Source organism: Lates calcarifer, linkage group LG6 (genome assembly GCF_001640805.2).
Source record: "Lates calcarifer isolate ASB-BC8 linkage group LG6, TLL_Latcal_v3, whole genome shotgun sequence".
In the NCBI taxonomy this organism is placed as follows: Eukaryota; Metazoa; Chordata; class Actinopteri; family Centropomidae; genus Lates; species Lates calcarifer.
Genome location: NC_066838.1, coordinates 25,554,831 through 25,577,875, shown reverse-complemented (window position 1 = coordinate 25,577,875; position 23,045 = coordinate 25,554,831). Strand labels below are relative to the sequence as shown.

Here is a 23,045-nt window from a genome sequence, read left to right as displayed (position 1 = left end):
AAGTTCCTGATCCATGAGATCTTGTGCAGTTCTACAAGGCAGTAGTCTTGGTCCTCTTCTTTTTTATAAATGCATGAGATAAAACCACAGTCCGTAGTACATGTACTTATTACATGTACTATGCACAAACAGTCTGAGGTCATAAATTCAAGCATTTCCACTTTTAAAGAAACTCACATTGAGAAAAGAAGCTCTGAAGCGTCAGAAACATTTATTTTACAACAGTACATCAGATACTTAATTTACCCATATGTCTGCCTGACAGACACAAACATTATTAGTCCATGCTAAAAACAGAAAACCTCTACATCTCTATGTACTGTGCCACTGCGTGTATATACAGCAGGTCGGCCATTTTGTCATTTCATTGTCAAAATGGTTCACATCTAAAATTCTATACATCCCCTTGACATACCAGCTAGTCGTTAATCAATTATTAAAAAGATAAGAAAAATAAAATAAATAAAATAATGCTTCAATATTATTATCATCTGGTTGCTATAGTCACACATCCGTTCTTGTTATTTATGTCACTGTTTTAGATCTAATGATGGAAGTTTCTTGACTCCAGGTTTATGTATTTCAGACGCTGCATTCACTCAGACACTGTTGCATGTTTGGTCAATAGAGGAAAAATGAGGAAATTAGGGATTAGGGTTTAACAATGTGGCATTTCAGTGGTCAGTGATCACATGACACGAAGCACAAAAGCTTATCAAGTGAAGATAAATTTGGTTAAAACATCAGCAGGTTTCATAAAAACCCTTTAACAAAGAACAAACACCTCAAAGAATTTTTGGGGATTTGATGATGAAAACACATAATAAATTGATTCAGCTACATCTTATTCTTCTGTGGCTTTTTTGTTTTTAGAAGATCTTTTTTATGAACCTGCACATTCCCCGAAACCTCTGAAAACTGCGATTGAATGTCTGGAACAGAAGAGACTTATTTAGCTCTTATTGCACTTTCTCATGATATGTGTAAATACATGAGTGTATGTTTGATTGAGCAATCAAAGAAAATATAGTCAGCAAATTAGCCTGTTTGGTTGGATGCAGTATACAAAAATTAAAACAGCCGACACAAACAACCACAATGTTCCTGTTTTGTCTATTATAGCAGAGCTAGAGTGCTACTCATTAGTGACAAATTAGAAGAAGAACTATAAAAAAAAGTTATCCTGAAAAGAATGATGCCCTAACTAATCAGTCTGATTGTTGTAAACTGCTTCCCTGTTGCTATGAGCATTGTATAACCTACAAAACTGCTGCCACACAAACAAGTAAGACTTTGGATATCAATATCCTCCCTTCATTAACAACATAAATAAGAAAAACAAAAACAATGAAAAGCAAATCTACAGGGACAAACAGAGGAAAAAAAACGCGTGTTCAAATTTCCGACCAACTCAAGAAATACAGTGAAATCTAAACATACAGTTTACACGACATGTACAGCATTACTTTCTCACAAAACGAAAAGGAAAACTAAAAACAAACAAAGATGGGGCTCAATCAGTGTATATGTATATGACCATCCCTCTGGGTGACAGCTGTCTCTACTAATAACACTGGACTCTATGGCTCCCACAGCATAAACACACGTGAACCAGGGAGCTCCGTCCCTCATGTGGAAGAGAAAGTGGATCGAGTTGAACACACAAGGGAGGAAGAAGTGAACGAGGAGAGGAGAGAGGAAGTTGGAAAGAAGAGGAGGATCGCAGTAAATCCACAATGGTGCAGTGTTAATAACAAGTAATACGACTAATTACTGCTACTGCTGCGAAACCGAAGCAACGTGATTACTGTGTCAATATATAATAAGAGAAACTGCTCAGGACGTTCTGTGATGGAAGAGAAGAACACAACAGTCACAATAAACATTTAGCGGTATCACTTGTCTGTTGACTGGTGTTGATTTTCAGATATCTGTCACACATGCAAGAGATGGTTAAGATTGAGGCCCAGCAGCTGCAGAGTGTTTCCAGTGTTTCCTTATGGAAGACAACAGAATCTGAAGACTGACAGCTGAAACCCGGTTTGGTTTAATCATGCAGCATTAACTGTACAGATTCCAAAGGTGCTGATCAATAATTAGCTCAAATCTTTAGGGAACCTCCTCCTGTGTTAACCTGTTGCTTTGTAAAGGTCATCTACTTCAGAAGAGGGCAGACTGTTTCAGCCTTTTTGTTTAGGAGAGGTGAGGGGGAGTCGATGCCAGCAGTGCGGCACCTGTTGAAGTGTGAGCTGCCCTCTTCATACTTGAGGGGGGGTTTCCCATGGCAATGTTCATGAGGGTACTAAGGACAGATCAACACCTCCACCTCCACCCCCACCCGGTCCTATCAGCTCCTCACAGAACATACAGACAGAATCACTGACCTACTTCTAGCCGGCGTGGAGCTGAGAGAGAAGCTTCGACATGTGTTTCCCAGCGAGCCAAACAGAGACGGCTCGTTTCTCTAAAGTTACTGAGTGACTAATTAACAACATCTAGAAATGTCTATGTTCTAGACACAATGATTTAACCTTCAAGGTATTCATTCCTTGTTTAAAAACAAAAATGTTGAATGACAAAAATGGGCAGCTGACAAAACCGATACTGATGTGGAAAGCCTGAATGGGGCTTTACGTACAGCGCACACTATGGCTTCCTTCATTTTAGATTTATTCAACAACAGCGCAAAAACATCCACCTCCCTGTCATTTCCACAGCACTCTTCCTCAGGACTGTGCTGGTGCTCACAATAACACACTAAAGAAAAGTAAATGTAAAGAGTGAAAATCCAACCGTATGCCTTAATCGACTATGGCACAATTTGTGTTTCACGTGACAAAAGCAAATTCATCGCAGGTCTTTAGTGTCTCTCTCTTACTTACACTACTACACTTCCCAGTACTAAACTGCCAAGTTGTCTGCTCCTTAAACTCCACACATCAGTCTCCAGACAGACCAGACAGCAGCATTTTAAGGCTTTTACATTACCGCTTTGTTTCTGTGCTAAGGTTGAGCAATTTTCATGATTTTTGAGCTTTATATTGAGTAAATGAGTCATTACTGAAACCTTTGGTGTGTCCCTGTTTAACCCTCAGTCTTGATTGTGTCTGGGACATAAAGATTGTTATCAAGAATATTTGACGTGAGTGTAACAATGAACTCATCTGTTACTCTTCAGGTGACGCTGCATAATAAAACTGGGCTGAACTCTTGTGTGTGTCTGTGCCTGGGAATAACCCAGGATTACTCATGTTTGTTTGTGTTCTGTCTAAACCAGCGTTTAAAGAATTATTCAGTTTAATTTCCTCTTTTCCTCCTTCCTTATTTCCCCTTCCTCTCCCCTCTTTCCACCTCGATTTGAGAGAGAGAGGGAAAAGTTTGGGCTGAGCAGATGAGCCCATGCTAACTGTCAGAATGATGGTATGCATTGTTTGCTGGTGTGTGTGTATGTGTGGTATTAATAATTACTGCTGCGGATAAAAGTGTTGTGTGTGTGTGTGTGTGTGTGTGTGTGTTTAGTATGTGTCGGTCCTGTAGCTTTGGTGGGCATCGGAGGTGAGCTGGGTGGTTTCTGTGGCTGAGGATGGCTGCATGACGATGGGCTCGCCGCCATCTGAGGAGAAAACACACACACATTAGCAAACACGCAAACCAAGATGAATCAAGCAGAAATAAATATAAAAGAGGACAGTGCTCAGAGTTCCTACAGCTACAGCAGCTAATTAGATCTCAGACTTTCTATGACTTTTTTAATGCCCCTCAGAATAAAATCTACGGCCAATTTTCCAATAACAAAAATCGGAAAAATAAAGGATGCAACAACATCAGCTGCTCAATTTCATCCATGTTTATCAAAACATAAAGGGCTGAAATTTTCACAGAGTAGGTCTCCTAGTTCCTAATTAGAGAATGATATTAGTCACTGTGTTGAGACACCAAAGTATCTCGGCTCTCAATGTAAGCTAATGAGGCATAATCCACGTGAAAATAGACAAAAAACATTACTAAACAGCAGTGTGGTAATCCTTACTTAACTAATTAATAACCTTAATTAATTTATTACCACATGCTCTGGTTTCAGCTCCTAAAATGTGAGGACTTACTGCTTTTACTTTATTTTACATATTTGTTCATTAAACATTTTTGGCTTTGGACTGTTTTTTTTTAGAAAAGAATTTCCAGATTAATCCGTTATGAAAATAATAACGTTAACCCTGCGTAAATCAAATTAAAACACCATCCTATGGTGGAAAAACACATGAACTTTAATGCCTGCTGTGGTTGAACCATGTAGGGTTTCACTTAATAATGATTATGAATACATTTAGCACAGATTCACACATCATCATATTATTATAAAAGAATCAAAACTATGAGCCTGATTGAATTTTGTGTATAATTTATATACATATATGCAGTTTTGTAAATACACAGCAGAGTTTAACAGAGTTTGTTAACAGTCCCTGCCCTCACCTCTCTCGTCAGCGGTCATCTGGGCCTCCAGGTCTTCGGGGGAGACATAGAACTCGGGCTCCTGGTCCATGGGTGGCCGAGGTTTACATTTACCACAGCAACAGTTACAGCAGCAACACAGGCAACAGCAGAAATAACAACCTGTGGCCAGGCAGCAGAAGACGAACAAGGCCTGAGGGATTAAGAGGAGATATAAAAAAGAAAATCAGTGGGTTGAAGGTGTTTAACATGGACTGGACAGAGCAGAGGCAGAGGGAGAACACTATCAGTAAATCCTGAATCTGGGATCATGTTGTGTTTATTGTGTTGCTGTGTGTAATGGTGAGACAGATGGTGGGACAATAAAGTCTCTATTCTGTCACTCCTACCTTTGCCCACCAGCTGGACAGAACAAAGTAGGTGTTGACGTTCTCCTCTCCGAACTGTTCTGCGACATAGAGCCCCAGCGAGCCGTATTTATCGTAGATGTTCTTCTTGGTGGCGTCGACCAATATGGAGTGAGCGTTGTTGATTTCCTTAAACTTTTCTGCCGCCTCCGGGTTGTCTGGGTTCTTGTCTGGGTGAAACTTCAGGGCCAGTTTCCTGTAAGAAGAAAGAAGGAATCAGAGACTTGAGACCTGAAGTGATGGTGGACCCTTATGACTACACAGAAAGTATGAATTTACATCAACAGCTGAACATGAAAATATTTATTTTGGAGAAGAAAAGTGGAAATTTGAAGCACAATAAACCAAACAATCATTCCTAAATGTGCACATTAAAACCACGACAGTAACTATAAAATCTTTTATTAACTTGAACATTCATTCTTCATTCATGCTTGTTATGAGGTGTTTGCGTACGTCTCGATGGTTTAATGAACTGCCAAAGAAAATGTTCCACTTTTTGAAGTCTGTTTGGCACTAAAACAGAGGCTCAAACTTTTTCTGGCGTACACCTCTTGATGAAAAAACTTCCCACAATTTTTATCAATCATTAAAAATTATGAGAAACAACTAGTAATAAAAGATCCAAGCTGACAGCATCAGAAAACATAAATCATATTAATTCAACCCTGTTTCACCCATATTTTTTGTGTGAAACTAGGTTATCCACAGTCATCCATGTCTACAGTGGCTCTTTGTCTCTCGGGGCACACCACAGTATGAAAACTACTCGCCTTAAAAGTTTTTGACTAAACAGATTCAGAAACATGGAACAGGGAAAATGAAATACACATTGTTCATCTTTAAAACTCTGATCTTAAATGCTGTATTACAGAGTTTAACCAGTCACTATGAAGGTGGAGAAAATATTAAGAGACATAAGAGACACTACACTAATTATTAAAACATCAACCTGCAGCTCCTTAAATTAACTTCATTCAGGATCCTTTTGACCCATTTAAAGAGTTGGTCAAAGGCCTCTGACGCCCTCTAGTGGTGCACAACATAACACATCCATAATAAAGGTGGAGTCCCTCTCTACGCTGCAGTGGATCCTTGTAAAATATTATATTATATACCTGTAACATTTCTTGATGTCCTCTGTCGTGGCGTTCTTCTCGACCCCCAACACAGCATACAGCGATTCTCCTGATGTGGAGAGAGTCCTCTGTCTCTGCTGCTCCATGGCCTCTCTCTCTCTCGCTCTCTCTCTCTCTCTCTCTCTCTCTCTCACTCACTCCCTCGTTCACTCAGCCTCTCACCTGTCAGGTAGAGAGAGAAACAAGAGAAGAGGACAAAGGAGCTGATGAGCTGGAGATTCAAATCAAAACAAGCTGTTTTGTCTTTTTTCTTTTTTTTTGAACGACCAAAGAACAAGACAATTACAATTAGGGCTGCAACTACAGTTACTGAGTAATCTGCTGATAATTTCCTTGATTAACTTATTGTTTTGTCAATAAGCAGCAAATCTTCTCTTTAGAAAAGCTGTAAACTGCATTTACAAATGATTCAAATATCAATTGATGAAATTTTCTCTGGCTCCAGAACCAATTTATCAACTAATCATTTCAGTTCTGAATCCAATTATTCCACAAAAACCTCGAGCGACCTTTTTGCTGTGTGATGGACAAAATCCATCTATGTTGTTTCCCATCCTGTCTCCAAACGCCACATCAAGCTTTCAGGTACAGGATGCCCATTAAACCTCCCTGCTGCTGATACTAAACTGTAAAACACAAACAGCTTTGTGAATAGCTCTCCTGTGAATGCAGAAACATGGCTTTAGCATTAAAGGGAAATACCTTGAGAGCACATTTTATACTTCACGGCCAGATGGTGACACTGACTTTGCTAACGTGGTGTTGAGGGATTTAATGGGTGAGCAGGAGAGAAAGGAATAAGGGAGTTAAACCAGGGTAACCTGAGTTCACGTCACACAGCCAGCCTGGCAGGTGTATGAGCCAGAGAGGTTTACAATCTGTGTCCTGAATGAACCTCACGTTTCCAGTAAATCAACCATCCAGAAGCTGCAGCAAACAAACCCATAAGTAACAGAATGAGACGTGGTGGCTCCTGCCAGAGACACAGAGGGAAAGGAGGCCTTGATGTATTGTTGTAAGTGTGAGCAGGAAGTAGGTAAAAGCAGGTAAAGGTATGTTAGCTGACAACAAGACCAACGAGTCACTTGCACTGAAATATTTAACCCTGTGCATTTTCACTGCAATTTCACATAGAGAATCAGACATTAGCAAACAGTCAACAACAACTGGTCTATTAACTGATTAGTCAAACGAGACGCAAATGAATCTGCAACTATTTTGATAAGTGAATGATCATTGTGGTCTTTTTTTTAAAGCAAAAATGTCATACTTGTGGTTTATAGCTTCTCATATACGAGGATTTGATGCTTTACTATGACACAAGACCATGACTGAATACTTCTTACTTCTTACATTGAATAATCATTAGTTGCAGGTATAGAATACAGTACTGTTGATGATAAACTTTTACTAATGCTTTTGAAAAGCAATGTCAGTCGCTTCCAGAAAATTCCCAGGAAACACAAGACTCCACAACACACACACAAAGTAGAGTATAAACCTTAACACCATGAATATCAGCTCACACAGCACCCCAATTCATATATATCATGGACGAAAACATGTAAATGAAATGATGACATTCTTTCTTTATCAACAGAATTAATTAAGGAAGTGGTGAGTATCACCATGGCAACAAGGTCACGCTGCATGACAGTTGCTATTCAGCTGCCTTCACTACTTCTCCGCTGTGTAACACAGTTTTTGTCGAGTGTGCGAGCAGTAATTGGCTCAGTCTTGTCTCAAAGTTCAGTGTAGTCAGTAACTTATTACCTTAACTGGAGACAGACTGTATACTACTGTCATGTAGTGCCCTGGTTTGGCAGTTTTGTTTTTAACTGTTGACAGGGGAGTGGAAAACAGACACAATTTGATCATTTTAGAAGTTTAGGTTATATTATGAAAAAGAAAAATATCTGGCAAAAGCCTTATAAGGTACTTCCAGACAGAAAAACAATGCTAACTCCACCTGTTTATGCACAGCAGACATCATGTAAGCTAATTCGACCAGACCACAATACACTAACAAACTAACACACCCCTCGACAACAATAATAAACAAACCTCAAGCAGGAAGTAAGCTGATTATCATCCATGTGAGTGTTTGCAGAACGGGTGGACAGAAAGATAAACTTGGGCACTAAACATATTTATTTGTAGATTTAAGGAATAGATTCAAGGATCCTGAAGGAAATCCACTTCCTGACCTTTGAACTGAGCGGTAACTGAGGCCTAACCCACGCTGATATAACCCAATCAGACAGCAGGTGTATGGGGGTTAGCAGGCTTAGAGACCACACTAAGCCAATTCAGCTTCACAGACACTAAACCAGACTGCCAGACTTAAATTAACAACAGCAAAATAAGCTGCACACCGTCTTCACGCTTAGATCTACACCTCATTATCACACCATGATTCATGTGCTGCGTGTTGTAGCAAGAATACAGATCCTATCACACGGGCTCATGAGCGAGCTTTACATTTCTGATATAATATGTGGTCTAATACAAATTATTGAAGAAGTACTCAGATCCTTTACATTAGTAAAAGTTCTACACAACAACACCCAGTTGAGCAGCGGTATTCCAGGAACTCCTGTGCTCTACAAGGTAAAATTACTCTTTCTGTCAATGGAGTCTGGTGGCAACATATAGCGATAATTCTCGTTGTTCAATCTTTCACCGATTATACATTTTTTTTGTCTCCAAACATACATGAATATGAGGCTCAGGTTAAAAAGTAGCCTCTAAACATGCTTCAATATGATCTTTCCAGACAAAGTACTGTTTGTTTTGACATGTTTGTCTTTACTGTCACTTGTCAATTCCGGCCAGTGATACTGGGCTCTACCACTCACACTACAAAGATGTTTTCCTGAGTGTGTGGGTGTTGAACTGAGGCAGGGACAGGGTGGAGGTTAACTTTAGCAGACTGGGGCTCGTTACCTAAACATACAGGAATAGTCATGAACACACAAAGGATGGGAAAAAGGCACAGTGTGGAATATGTCCTGTTCAGTGGAATATAAAGATGACAAAAAAAAAATCTCTTAAATTTTTAAAAAGTGTTTATTTTGTTGTCTGCCATTAGTCTCTCTAAAGCCCTGCATGGCACCAGATGGCCGCTATTGCCATGGCAACCCTACAATGCGTACACCGACACGCCTGACAACACATCGATTTAACGCCTCCCTAAATCCCGCCCACTACTGTGCCTCGGATTAACCAGTCACAACCCAGATAAACCTCCCACCTGACTGGGATTAACCAATGAGGGCGATTCATCCATGCACCAGGGATTATCAACATACTCACAGAGGGTACTAGTCTGTGTGTGTGTGTGTGTGTGTGTGTGTGGTGAATAATCACAATGAACTACCACAGAGTTTGAACCAAAGACACTTTCTACCTGATCTGAGCAGCCAATGAGATTTTGTCTTGTTGAACGAGCTGTAAATTTAATTCACAGGAATAAACAGGCCGGAAAGAATTAACACATGCTTTAATGAGGATGACACCATATGGTCAGTGTCTTAGAGTGTGAGTGTGAGACTAAATATGTGCTTCCACACCTGAGTTTTACATTTATTTATTCATTTACAATATTATCCATTGAAGGCTTTAAAAGCTCTGAGTTTTGCTTGAAAAATTACTTTAGCAATCAATTAATTATCAGAAGTTGATGACTAATCAATGAATCAACTATTTGTTGCAGCTTTGAACCACAACACAGTAAATTTTCCAGAAAATCTATTCAGCAACGGCTAAATAGATAAAATAAGCAGAACGTCTGTTTCTGGCTAATCCAACAAATTCAACACCTGACAAATCAAGGTAGTTCAACACACTGAAATCATAAATATTCACTATTTGTACAAGCTCCCTGCTTATTGATTTGTGTACATATTTACTTTCTCTCTCACACTTGCAGTGAAGTACATCTTAATTGTAAAGTGCAGTGCTAATAAAGCTGTGCTAACTGTCAGCAGATCACACCTCATCCTAAAAAACAAATCACAGCCTCTACTCCAATCAGAGCTCCTGAACCGGCCCAGCAACACTCAAAACTCAAAAGGAAGAAAGTGCAACGCCCTTAGAAGAAACAACAGAACAAAAACCTGCGACAATTCAGAATCCTCAACTCCTAACTGAAAACCAGAGATATTCTTCAGGGATCTCCTCTATGGAAAACTTTCTCATAGTACCCAACCATACTGCAGCGTGTCTCTAACTTCAGCTCAGAGTGACATGATTTACTACTTGAGTTCAAAACCAAGGGAGGAAGAACAGTATATGAGCATCAGCCCAGAGATCACTTTGTTCTCCTCAGCTTTCCAAAGTTGTGTAACCGTGTCCTGCGAGATGTTAATATTGTCTCCATAACAAACAGAACATAATCAAACAGCCTGTGAGAGTCTGTGGAGCTGCCAGAGATGGTGCTGTCTGTATGCTCGCTGTGATTCGGTGTCTGCTTGATTAATCACATCAGAGGCAAAACGGTATAAATGACAAAGTGTGTGTGTTTATAGTTCCTATAGCTTTGCAGCCATTTAGTAAACTATATGCACATGAATCATTTCACAACTTAAAACGAGGGAAGAATATAAAGCTGGAAAAAAACAATAGAAACGTGTACTTGCTTAACATGATGCAACAAATCATGACGTTTTTAACCAGCTGCAGGCTTTGTGTATGGGATGAAGTGAGCACGGCTGTTTGAAGATTTTAAGAAGCTCAGCCAATGATCCTGAAAAAACTACACAAAGTTGTGGACACACCCTTTTAAATGAAGAACAATATCCAGTTCTTTGCTGGAAAAACAAACCAAAACACAGGGAATTTAAGTAAATAACATCAGAAGTCTGTCGGGTCTCTGTATCTGTAGATGTTCAGATAATGCTCACAGGAAGTGACTAATCAAGACTTTAAAGACTTACAATACAAAAGAGTTTCTAAAAAATTAACACTGATAACTGGGAACTGCCCAGTGCAACCCGTCTGCTACAGTAAAGTCTCAGTTGTCAGCACCAGAAATCAAAAGTTTTCATAGCTGATCCGAAACAGCTTCACTCGTAATCTGACGAGCATTTCTGAAGAAGTACACTGGTCCCTTAAGACACAGAGCAGCTTTACAGTTTTACTGAGATTACTGAGGGAGATGGATGTGCGACTGACTCTTTTCCCTTTACTGGGATTCAAATCAGCAGTTCTCCCCTCATAAATAAATCTCACCAGAAAAAAATGTTGGGGGAATATGATAGTCGTTTGTGTGAGGTTTGAGTCACAATTGATGTTTTCATGTGTGCAACTTCTTTTAGGCTGTTATTTTACTCCTATGCTGTGTGTGTTTGAGAGGGAGACTGAGAAAATAGGCCAGAATTTGTGTTGTCAGCTTGCATTAAAAGGAGCTGTCACTCCACACACACACCAGCAGCTACACAACAGTGAACTGCAACCCATTTATTTTATAAAAAGGAAGAGGAAAGCGAAAAATCTTTTGGTAGCGATGGTCCAGCTCCATCTGAATAAACTGTTGTTTGTATGACAGTTTGCAAGTCATTTCCTGTGGGCAAGGACGTGCCACTAACAACTTGAGTTAGTGACTAACTCAAAATACAGAACATTTCAGAGTCATGATGAAAAACCAAGAGGGTTTGATAACAGCGTGGTAATCTGTGGTCACGTCATGAGTGCTAAAACATCAAAACACAGATGACTGGACTCAGAAATGTTATGAGTTGCGGTGCCCATTAAAAAGCATCACTGTTGCTCCAGTGAAACCTGGGGTCCACACTACTACTACAAAGTTTTCGAGCCCCTTAAACAGAGATTTTGCTGCTGACGCCATTTTAGTCTCTGTGGTTGTGTTTTAGTCTAGATGATCAGAAACAGAGATGATACAGACACCAACATTTACTTCCTCACTGGGTCTCATCAGTCACAACAAGAAATGTGCATTTAAACACTTAATAATAACAAATACTCAGCTCTGCAATGATTGAATTTCACAAATACTTTATCAACGTAATGACCACTGTGTGTATTACAACCAAAAGTAAACAAGTGATCCTGATGGGATAAGTGTGTGTGGTTCTTTACTTTCAGTCTGGTATTGAACCTCTGTTTATCCAAGGAAGGTTCACTAAATGGCAAAGCTCTTTCCCGGCAACACCCAGATACACTCAGTCACACTGCCCACTACAAGCCCAACTTGTATTTTTATAGACAATAACAAGGAACCAAGACAAATAAAACACACATGCTGTACCACAACAGCATGCAGCTATTGTAGAAGAGATGAAGCTTTTCCTGCTTTTGTTGACTTCAACATCAGCCTTCCTGAATGCATACTGTCCACAGAGTCCACTACAGTGCGGGTGAGCCATGGCAGCTCCTGCTCACTCCTATATGTACATATTAATTGTTGCAGACAGGGTGCACACAGGGGACAGGGGACATGCAGAGTCTTTAATTAACTCAATTCCACTTTTAGCAGAGGCAGAATATTAGCTTGGTTTTCTTTCTGTGTAGCTTCCTTGTGTAGTCAGAGTGCAAAAGACAGTTTCAGGCACCCTCAGGCAGTTATTTCAGGACAACAAGACATCTTATCTAAACGAATGGGGACACAGCCACAACTGCACTTTCAATGGTGACCGGCACATAAAAACTGCATGAATCACAAGTTAAGTCTGATTAAAACAATTTTAAAAGTTTGGCTCAACTGTGCAACAACACAATTGGCTTGATGTGTCCTGGTTTGGCAGACGACTGGTTAATTCAGGGGAAGGGGCATGACATGTGTCATACATCCACCATCTTTTGCGTTACAGACTAGATTCTCCAAGTGGTTTGTCTGCTCCCTGACACCATCTTTGGTTTCTCTCTCTGAGGAGGTTGTTATGAAAAGGAAGAAAAATTAAGTCCTAAAAAAAACAAAACAAACAAAAGAAACCACGATTGCAAGGTGTACAACCAATAGCTTCTGTAAATAGGTGAATTTTCCCTTTAAGTCTCCAATCAAGCAAACGTCACATCTTCAGACTGCTGAGACAATAAAACATCAGTTTCCAGCTTAAAAATAAATACGACTCTGCTCTCATTTATTCTGAAATGTTCTGTTTCCCTCATTGCTGCTCAGTGGGGAAGACATGGATCATTAGTCAGTATTATTGACTATACAAGCCACCAGCTGTTGTCTGCACACACACACACACACACACACACACACAGTGCCAGCCGCATGTTGTACTGTGCCAAAATGAAATACAGAAAGTGCAAATGGAATGTAAATTATGCAGGGAGGATATTAAACTCCTCAACCTCTCCATGTCTTTTGCTGACGGCTGCACGCAAAAATCTTAATACTTTACAGTGAAAACAGGGAACATAAATAATGAACGACAAATGTTGGACTGGGTACACAGTCACAACCAGGGGTGCAGTAACTCTGTGCTCCTTGTCGTCTGCAGACTCTCAGCACCAACCTGTGAATCAGACATTACTGAATATAAACACAAGAAAACCAGCGTTCATATCCAAGCTGTGGACACTACATGTACACACGTCCCCAGCTGTGTCCTGCTTTTAACGCAATGAACATCTGGCCTGCTGCACAAAACACACGCTCCTTCATTTTGTCGTCACAGAGAGGTATTAACACCAGCCATGAGCCACATGTTTAGGCTGTTACTGTTTTGTTTCCTGTAGCAGCTCCTCTGGCAGGTAACCAACAGACCATTTTATCCTAGAGATGTGTTTGGTTAAAGAAGAGACTGGCAGACGACCAACAGCAGCTCATACTGCAAGTGGGCAGACGTTTAATCATTAGCTACAGGTTTTCGTCGACTCCACATCTTAATCCTCCACATCTTAATCCGTGAAACGCGGTTGGTAAATTCACAATATCCCAGTGTAGACGATAGATTTCTGCTTTCACCTTCTTTCTGTAAAGTTCACCTTTTTCTTCTACTGTGTTTGCATCCTCTCTGCTCCTGTCATCAGTTTCTGTTCTTTACCGTGTTAAAATGAGGATGTATCAAGTTTCACATGTTGAAAGTTTTTACACAGTGATGTCTGTGCAGGGTTAAGTGTTAGCTCCCCCGCTGATTTAACACCATGAAGCAAATTAAAGCTGCAAAGGAAGATATTTTAATTATTTAAAGGTATAATATGCATAATACTTTTCTGCATTAAAATGTCTAAAAATGACTAATCACAGTCAGTCCTCCTCTTATTGCCTTTTCTCTGCCTTCCCTTTTCAACCCTCTTCTCCACTTCACTTCTCCTCCATCACTCTTGCCAACATCACCCCTCCCTCCCTCTCACTCTCTCTCTGCCCTACACCATCATCACTTCCTCATTAACATGTCACACCATCTCTTCCCAACATCCTCTCCTCCTCTTGTCACATTTTACCCCTCTTCATCACCTTCCATTTCCCTCTCTTTTGTCTTTCCCCCTCCATTTCCAAACACCATCTTCTCCTCGAGTGCAGTTTCTGCTTCGCTTGCCAGTTTCCTTTTCATTTTCACCTCAATCAGTTGCATCAGTATTACATGGGGTGCAATTATTATTGAATTACACAACATTTTATAAATGCCGCTCTTTTAATTAACTTTGGCCCATAATGCATGGAAAATAGACACTGCTCATTTTAAAGAAAAACAGAGGTTCAGTTTCTTCTATTATACAGTATTATCAAGGAAATGCTAACAGTAGGTACAGCCTTTTACACACTCACATCCTCTCCAGCTCCTCTCTCACTGCTCAGATATTAATCTCTAAGTGGTCTTCTGGGAATCTGACCTCAGCTTGTGTCTGCTGTTAGGAATATGGCTTTTGTTAAGGAGCAAAAATGTTTTAACACCAGAACGAGTCTTTAATTTACCTCATATTAGCTGTTTAATCAAAGCAATTAATATTAATATGAGAGAGCTGGAAACAGAGTGAGAGGAAGACGGAGATGAAAGACTTACAACTGCTCAGCTGACAAATAAATGAGTAAAACTGATCATTTCTGTTGACAATTAACAGAAAAATGTCCTTTTTCAGCTTCTAAAAAAAATGCTGATTTTCTCACTTTTCATTGTTTCAGATCATTCTAACTCAAATAAGCTGCTCTTTGTTTGACTTAATAAGGAACTGTAATAAAAAGATGAACAATCAGACATGAAAGTAAAAGTCACCCTACAGGTATGAGAGAGAGAGAGCAGAAACACTGGTAAACAGACAGACAGAAAGAGAGAGAAAAGTGCATATTATATTCAACTACAGCTTGCTCAATGTCCTGAGGTTAGAATAATAAAATGCAAATGAGGGTTCACACAGAAAAACAAACAAAGAAACAAACAGAAGTTAGCCAGTGATTATTGATTGTGGGCGTGTGCAACTCCACATTCATTCATTGAGATCAGGTTACACACACACACACACAGAGCTCTGGTCATTCCTGCTTGACAATCAATAGATGGTAAAGTGACCTCATGATGCTGACACAGTAAACACAGCTGTCACACACATGCATGCGGAACAGGAAACTAACCACTGGTGCATGTTACTGAGAACATTTAGTTTAGATCCTTTGGCCAGGTGGGAACAGCAGCTCGGAGGTAGGAATCTCCTCGCCGGGTCTTTCACTGCCTGCACATTTCTTTAATCATCATGAAAATCGACTTGCAGCAGCAGCTACCACTGCTTCTGTGTTGACTGAGATGAAGTCAACAAGACGGATATCTGACTTGCTATGCTAGGAATCTCCACCCTATTCCAGTAAACCTGTGGTGTGGGTTGGTAGGACTGAAATCATCTCTCATGTTGATGGGGAATGTCACCCAGGACAAACACAGAAGTACTTTCAGGCACCTGCTGCTTTGTTATTACCTGATAAAGCTTATTGGTTCAGTAGCAAAACATCTTCAAAGCAAAACTACAATGGATGAATAGAAAAGCCACCACAGCCATGGGAGAGAAAATAATTTTAATTTTGAATCGCTATGCATGAAATTTGTGTTGTTGCTGTTAGCTAAATATGTGGTTGAACTAGTTTTTATGTTAACTTCCTGTGGCACACAGTGCATAGAGTCTCTCCAAAATACTCTACAAAAGTTTATATTTTTCATACTCAAAGTAAATTCTGGACCGGGAAAAAACAAACAAACAAAACACACAGAAGGAAGAGTTTCACAAAGGAACGAACTGACTTCTGGTGGACATCCGTACACAGAGCAATGTGGAAATGAGGAGTTATCATGTCATGTGATAGTCAGCAGTTTTTCATGCTTGGACAGCTGAGCATAATAAAATAAATATGAGTGGCTACATTGCCAACTTCTTCAAATAATGCAGAAATTAAGTCAAGCTGAGCACAAAGCGCTGACAAGGTTACCTACATACAAATCAGACACACACAATCTCAGCGACCTGCTTTGCCATCAGTCTCTAGGTCTTGGCACAGGGATGCTGCGAAGCAAAAAAGGCCAATCCAATTCATTAGCTAATGTCCCATCAGCTGTCAGCATTCATGCATCAACTTTCTCAATGGACGCACACATGCTAACAGTGCAGGAGAAAACATTACAATAATGACCTGGACTCTAAGCTTACGTACACTGACTGGGCAAACCTATATGGAGGTAATAAGTGGGAGTGCACTGTCACAGTATTTACTCATAATGAATTTGTAAAGTTGTAATCTGCAGTGGTTTGGTAGTTTGGTATGTTTTAGTGCAGGAACAATTCAACTGATCATCTAAGCCTCATATCAAGCACAAAAGGTTGGGATTTATTGTTCTTCTCTATTGTTACTTTAATATTTTTGTGTGTTCCGTGTCAATCCCTCAATGCTCAATACCAGGAGTGCTGCTGTACCAGTCAGCTCAGGTGTTACCGTGAAGGCACACAAAAACAGTGCTGTTTATTTTAATCTTGATAAAACAGAGTCCCTGGATAAATTATGTCTTAACATAATTAACAGGTTGGCTGTGAAACTTTCACATCACAGCTTCTCATCATACTGTTCATTAGCAGGGACTGTACTTCATAGAAAACACAGTGTTACAGCGCATCCATGATCCACCAGAACAAATCTGTGTAAAGAAAACAGGGAAAACATGGTGGGGTGCGATGGAGATGGGATGACAGAGGGGAGATAGCTGGGTCAGGGAGATGAAGGTGGAGTGACAGATAAAAAGGAAGAACTGGGTCAGGGTGGGAAAGAGAGACAGAAAGTGTGAAGCTGTAGGAGGGGACGGTGAAGGTGAATATTTGACAGCCCCATGTGACTGGCGATCACAGGACTATTGCACCATCCTGTCTACAGGACACACTCATGACAAGACTCATGACCTGGAGTCTATCAGCAGCCATTATCTCTCATTCATAAACTCGAAGGGACTGAATTATGGCATCTTAACAATGTCATGACTCAGTTCTGGGACATCAAAGGACATCAAAATTCTAAAAAAAGAATTTTGGAATTTGGAATCTAAAACTGTTCTGCCTTTGATCTCCATTTGATATCCTTTTTATGATATATCTATACCAGGATTTGAAACTCATCTATTATTGTATAATTACCTTCGAAAAGAAGTGAATATACTACGTTTGGAAAATATTCAGAAACATTTTTCTATAAAGATGTCCTCCACAACGTCAACATCAACGTCATCCTCAAATGATACAGAGGAGGAAGTGCCTATACCACTTCAGAAGTATGACATACTTCATAGCAGCACCACTTGCTACTTATTGTTAGAATTCAATGGAGAGGGATGCTTTGGTAAAGTTGCAAAATGTTTTAATTTACCAACAGAAGAAATGGTGGCAGTAAAAATCCACAAAGACGATGGAGAGATTATTCAACAGGAAGTGGAAATGTTAAAAATGGTCAGAGGTCTTGACACTGACAAAAAGTGTGACAAAATTATGAAATTCATTGACAACTTCATGTTTCACAGACTCCCTGGCATTTGAAATGCTGGACAGGAGTCTCTGGGACTACATGAAGGAAAGAAAAATGGTGTCACTGAATGTTATCAAATTCGTCCCATTACCCAGCAGCTGCTTGTCGTCTTTGACGCCCTCAAGGATTTGGGCATAATGCATGCTGATCTAAAACCTGATAATATAATGCTCATAAACCACAATGATCAGCCTTTTAAAATTACGCTGAATTTGATGTGGCCCTTCCAGTGAGCCAAGCAGAAGTGGGAATGGTTATGAAGCCTTGTTCATACAGGTCTCCAGAGGTATACTTAGGCCTGCCCCTATCTGAAGCAGACATGTGGGGAGTGCGCTGCACCACCTCTTCCCTGGAAAGTGTGACTACCATTGGGTGAAGGCCACACTGGACATGTTCAGCTGAGGAACACCAGCTGACTGCTGGATAAAACACCTGGAGGTATTTCACCCAGGAGAAGGATGCTGTGGTGTGGTGGGTGGAGACTGAAGAAAACACGGGTGGAGTACAAGATGGTAACTGGTGTCAGGCCAAAAGTTTCGGAAACATTCCTTGATTTGAGACCCTGTGGAGTATGAGGATCAGATGGCATCTAGTATCAAGGATCAGTCCCAGGCCCTTAAAAATACATTTGTCACAATGGTTCACTTGGGAAATAAAACTAGCTCCTATGTGGAAACTGCTGTTAAATTCATGACTATTTACCCCCCTGAAAATTTGGATGGATCCAATGACTCATTCGATCCACATCTCAAAGATGATATTGTGTCAAACACCAGTGAAGACTATGACTATGACGCAGACATATCCTTCTCCAGCTTCGGTGAAGATGACACAGCGAAGACTTATCTCTCCCAAGCTTCGGTGGTGAAGATGATATAGAGTCGGCCACAGCCGAAGACTATAATACAGACTCATCCACTGACTGTCACAAAGCACAGTCAGTCTAAATTACAGTGTCAAAGTTTCAGCCCTCACTGACTCATAAAGCAGCCATCGCCCATTTCAGCGAGGGTTCACTCCCTGAGATTTCCAGCGAGTGGCGTTCACACATGGACATGTGCAATTAAAATGCACTTTCCACAACAACTAACGAAAACTCATTCAAGATGCTCTTACTCTTTGCTCTACCTGTTCCTCTCTCTCTCTCAGCCCCCCACCCCCACCTCCCTTGCCCAGGGCTTTTTTCTTCGAAATGCTTCGAAACTGCCCGGTATTGAACGATGTCGTGTTTTTCTGTGCCAAGTTTCGATACCAAGGAGTTAATCATGTGATCAAGATCTGATAACGCTGCTGGTGATTGGCTGTAATGCTACACTTACGTGGTTACACCCACAGACGTGGTTCACGTGAATCTGTGTTGTGAACTGCAGTGTGTGTGTCGCAGCAGTTAAAAAAATGCGACCGAGGTCAAAAGTGTGTCTCCATTTTAGCAAGACTGATGCCAATAGTGCATGAAGTTAGTTTGATGAAGCATTTAAACGTGCATGGAATCAATTTATGAGCAGAAAGTTTCTCCGTGTTCAACTGCACGAAGATTTAAAGGTCCTTAATATGCAGCAGTGAGCATTAGACACTGACTTGTCACTTGTTCTTTTGAACTGAAAATGATTTGTTGTATATTTTTTTATGTTAGAAAGCTTTGAGTGGAAAAATGGCAAAGCTGAAAAATAAAACTCAAGATTTGTACCATAATATGTAATGTAATTTTGTGTGTTAGAGTTGATTTAATAAAATTGGTATAGAAAAAGTATCGCTCAAAAACCAGTATCGAAGTCAAGGTATCCGTATCAGTATCAGTATGGAAAATTTTCGAATGATACCCAGCCCTAGAGTTCGTATGTTCTCCCTGTGTCTGTGTGGATTCCCTCCAGGTCTTCCAGCTTCCTCCCACATGCACATTAGGTTAATATAATAACTCGAAATTGCTCGCCTTGTTGAACTTAAATAATAAAAAGTGAAATACACTGAATTATTTGAGTATATTCGAATAGACATATAGTATATTCAAAATGTGGAAAATAGCCAAATTTTTCGTGTCAAACATTTTATTTCTGCATTGAGAAATAAAAATTTGAATAAAAAAGAAGAAATACATCATAACAACATGAACACATCCTTAATACCGTATATTTATTTAAACTAACGGATAAAATATGTAAGATGTAGAATCCTACGTTTTACCGTTTTTTAATCAAGTTGAAATATGTGTGCCCACCTTGAGCAAATGCTTGATCAAAAATCTAATCTTTATCTAAAAAATAAATAAATAATAATAATGAAAAAAGATTCACATGTAAATGTCACAACAAGTTGTCCATTATCAAAACTTTTGCTTGCTTATTCTCTGTTGATTTACAAGTTTTTTAACTGATTCGCTCCAGTTCAGAGCCGCTGAGCTGCTCAGGTCTTGCAGCCATACACAACTGTTTTGATCCTAATGTCAGAGACTGAATCCGAACCCTGTCAGCCTGCTATGTGAGGATACAAATATCAATACTAAATACCAGTGAGCCAAAGTAGGAATCCCAGCTGGCTGGATAATTTTAGGTTTTCAAGGGTTGCAGCACAGACACTGTGACAGGAAACTGTTACACTGCACCACAGTTAAATGAAGCAACAGAAATTTAGACTAGGCACAAGAAATTAGGTAAAATGTTCTTTGAGTTCAAGCTTCTAAAAAAATGGGGTTTTGCTTCTTATTTCTGTTTTATGTCAATGCAAATTAAATACTGGACAGAAAAAGACACCAGGAGACGCCACCATGCGCGATTTCACTTTTTTGTAGCATTTTATAGACTAAACCATTTTTCAAGTAATCAAATAAGTAAATAAATTAACAGAAGTAAGTGTTAGTAGCAGCCATAGTTCTTACCAGTGAGCTGAACCACATTTACCTCTCAATGCGGCTGCAACGATAATCTCCCCCCCTGACCTACTACTGGTCTGTTATCTAGGTGTAACCTGATTTGATGTGACTGGCTTTTATATGAGTCACTGATGACCACTCGTACCAGACCTCCTACTAATGACATCAGACACCATCATGCGTTTCACTCAATCCCTACGCAAACCAGCTGACTCAGACAGATAATATGATTTGGTAAAATCTCTCCTGGACATGGACCGTAAAATAAAACTGACTCAGACGTGAACTTTCAGAGGATGCAACTTGCCGGAAAAGGACACTCCTTCAAAGTGATGTAATTCATGCATCATGCATCAACAACCCTGAATTCACTGAATTACAAAATACTTTTCTGTCTGTGTGGCTGGAGATGGGCTATCCCTGATAATGTCATCCTCTAAAAGGGTTTGTATCTAGACAAAGACAGCCATTGTGAGATTGGGTACTGGGTCATTTGAGTACAGGCGCGCCACTATAACTATATATTTCTTTTGAGAGAGTATTACTATATATGTGTTGTTTTATGTAATTAGATATTCCCTTGCACCATATTCCAGGACATCACCAAGTACAGGTACTCCAGTAAACTGTGCAGATGATCAGTGGTTAGTCATACATGCTGTATTCAGTAGTAGAAACAATTGTGTGCAAATAATCTGTGTAAAACTACATATAACACAGTGTACATGAATTATGCTTATTTTTACTTTTAAACTGAAAAGATACAGCCATTTACTTAAAGCTGAATCTATCTGTATCTTAACTTGATTTTCCAGTTGCCTGGAAACTGTATCAGGTCTTTACTGATGTTGACTCTACCCTCATGTTTAAGTGCATTTTTATTCTACTTTTAGTTTGAGAGCTAAATTCAGTGATGCGCTCCCAGGGGAAATCATCACAATAATAAATCCACTATTTAGTGATATACTGGGAGTGAGTTTATCAACCAGTACCAATATTATGCAGATACAGAACATTTTAACTACAATATGCAACAATGGACAAAGCAACTTCATATTTGTATAATAAGGGAGAAAAATTTGTTGTATTTTAATCATTCCTGTCCACTGATAAAAAAGGGTTCTGGCTGGTGCTTGTTATGAAACAAGACTTTGATGGTCTGTGCTCAGTCGCTGCTGAGAATGAAAGGGTGATGCTCAGAAAACATATTGATATGACAATCAATCTGATTAAAAAGATCACAACTGCAGTTAATGATAAACCCAAAGTAGCTGACCACAGCCAAAACCGCAACTGTATGATAAAGTTTTCACAATGAAACATTGATAACATCATCTGCCATAAGCATGAGTGCCCTCTCACACAGTCAACCAGTTTCTAATACCACCTGCCACTCCATATACACATCACATGGGTACAGAAAAAGACAGCAGCTCCACTTCAGCTATTTCAGATTCGCTGGTAAGCAAACCAATAATAGAAACTACCCCATTAAGAACAATACAGTGGAAATTATTTAGACCACGTAGCAAAATAAATACCCTTCCTATTTTGTTTACAAGCTATTGATCAACTTACAAGGGAAGTTGCACCTGTCTCATCAACATTTCCAAAGATCAAAAATACATTGGCCCCTCACTTGGTTACAGACCGCAAATCCGGATTTATCCTGTGGCGTCTTCCCTCTGTTTTTATTCGTGACCGACTCAATCAGTCACGTTTCTACCCACAAGAATCGATATGACGCCCCGGGACCTGTTCTCACAGATGGTAATGTATGGCTCCGGGTTCGTGACTGGCAACGATGAAACTAGAAAATACCAGTCGGCTCGGGAATCAAACCGTGGTTAAAGCGGATAATCTCCAGGCACCGCATCAAAGGAACACACACAGCATCCATGTTGGTTAGCCCGTCCATAGCCTCGCCTGCACGGAGCGATATGCCTGGTCTGAATAAGCCAGCTAGCACTCAGCTCGCTAACTAATCCAAGGGCAGCCAAGCTGACTAGTGTTAGCATATTGGCTGTCTGTGCGCGTTTCTTACCTTTTTTTAAAACCCGGGGCAGTCTTAGCTCCTCTTCTTCTTTTTAAGTGAGGCGAGTTTTATAACACTCGCATCCCAGTTCAGCTCTGCTTTCCGCCGCTAAACCATTCAAACAGCCAGCAGTGCAGCCACGGAGCTAACGGCTTCACCGGGAGGGAACGAACTGTCAATCCCAGTT

General features: G+C 40.0%; 1 protein-coding gene across 3 annotated transcripts; it reads right to left on the bottom strand.

Annotated features, from left to right (window-relative positions):
* Positions 1-192: 192 nt before the first annotated feature.
* Positions 193-23,035, bottom strand: dnajc5ab (DnaJ (Hsp40) homolog, subfamily C, member 5ab). Of its 3 annotated transcripts, none has more exons than XM_051071459.1 (5): positions 22,869-23,035; positions 5,978-6,162; positions 4,842-5,055; positions 4,474-4,645; positions 193-3,613 (listed from the first exon to the last, which is right to left on the bottom strand). In XM_051071459.1, exons 2-5 carry the CDS (start codon positions 6,082-6,084, stop codon positions 3,516-3,518), a joined length of 591 nt encoding a protein of 196 aa, XP_050927416.1. In that variant the 5' UTR covers positions 6,085-6,162; positions 22,869-23,035; the 3' UTR covers positions 193-3,515. The 3 variants fall into 3 exon arrangements, with proteins under 3 accessions (XP_050927416.1, XP_018538365.1, XP_050927417.1); XM_018682849.2 differs by lacking the exon at positions 22,869-23,035 and adding an exon at positions 22,463-22,846 and having other exon boundaries at positions 5,978-6,160; XM_051071460.1 differs by lacking the exon at positions 22,869-23,035 and adding an exon at positions 20,830-20,850 and having other exon boundaries at positions 5,978-6,160.
* Between the last annotated feature and the right edge of the window lie 10 nt (positions 23,036-23,045).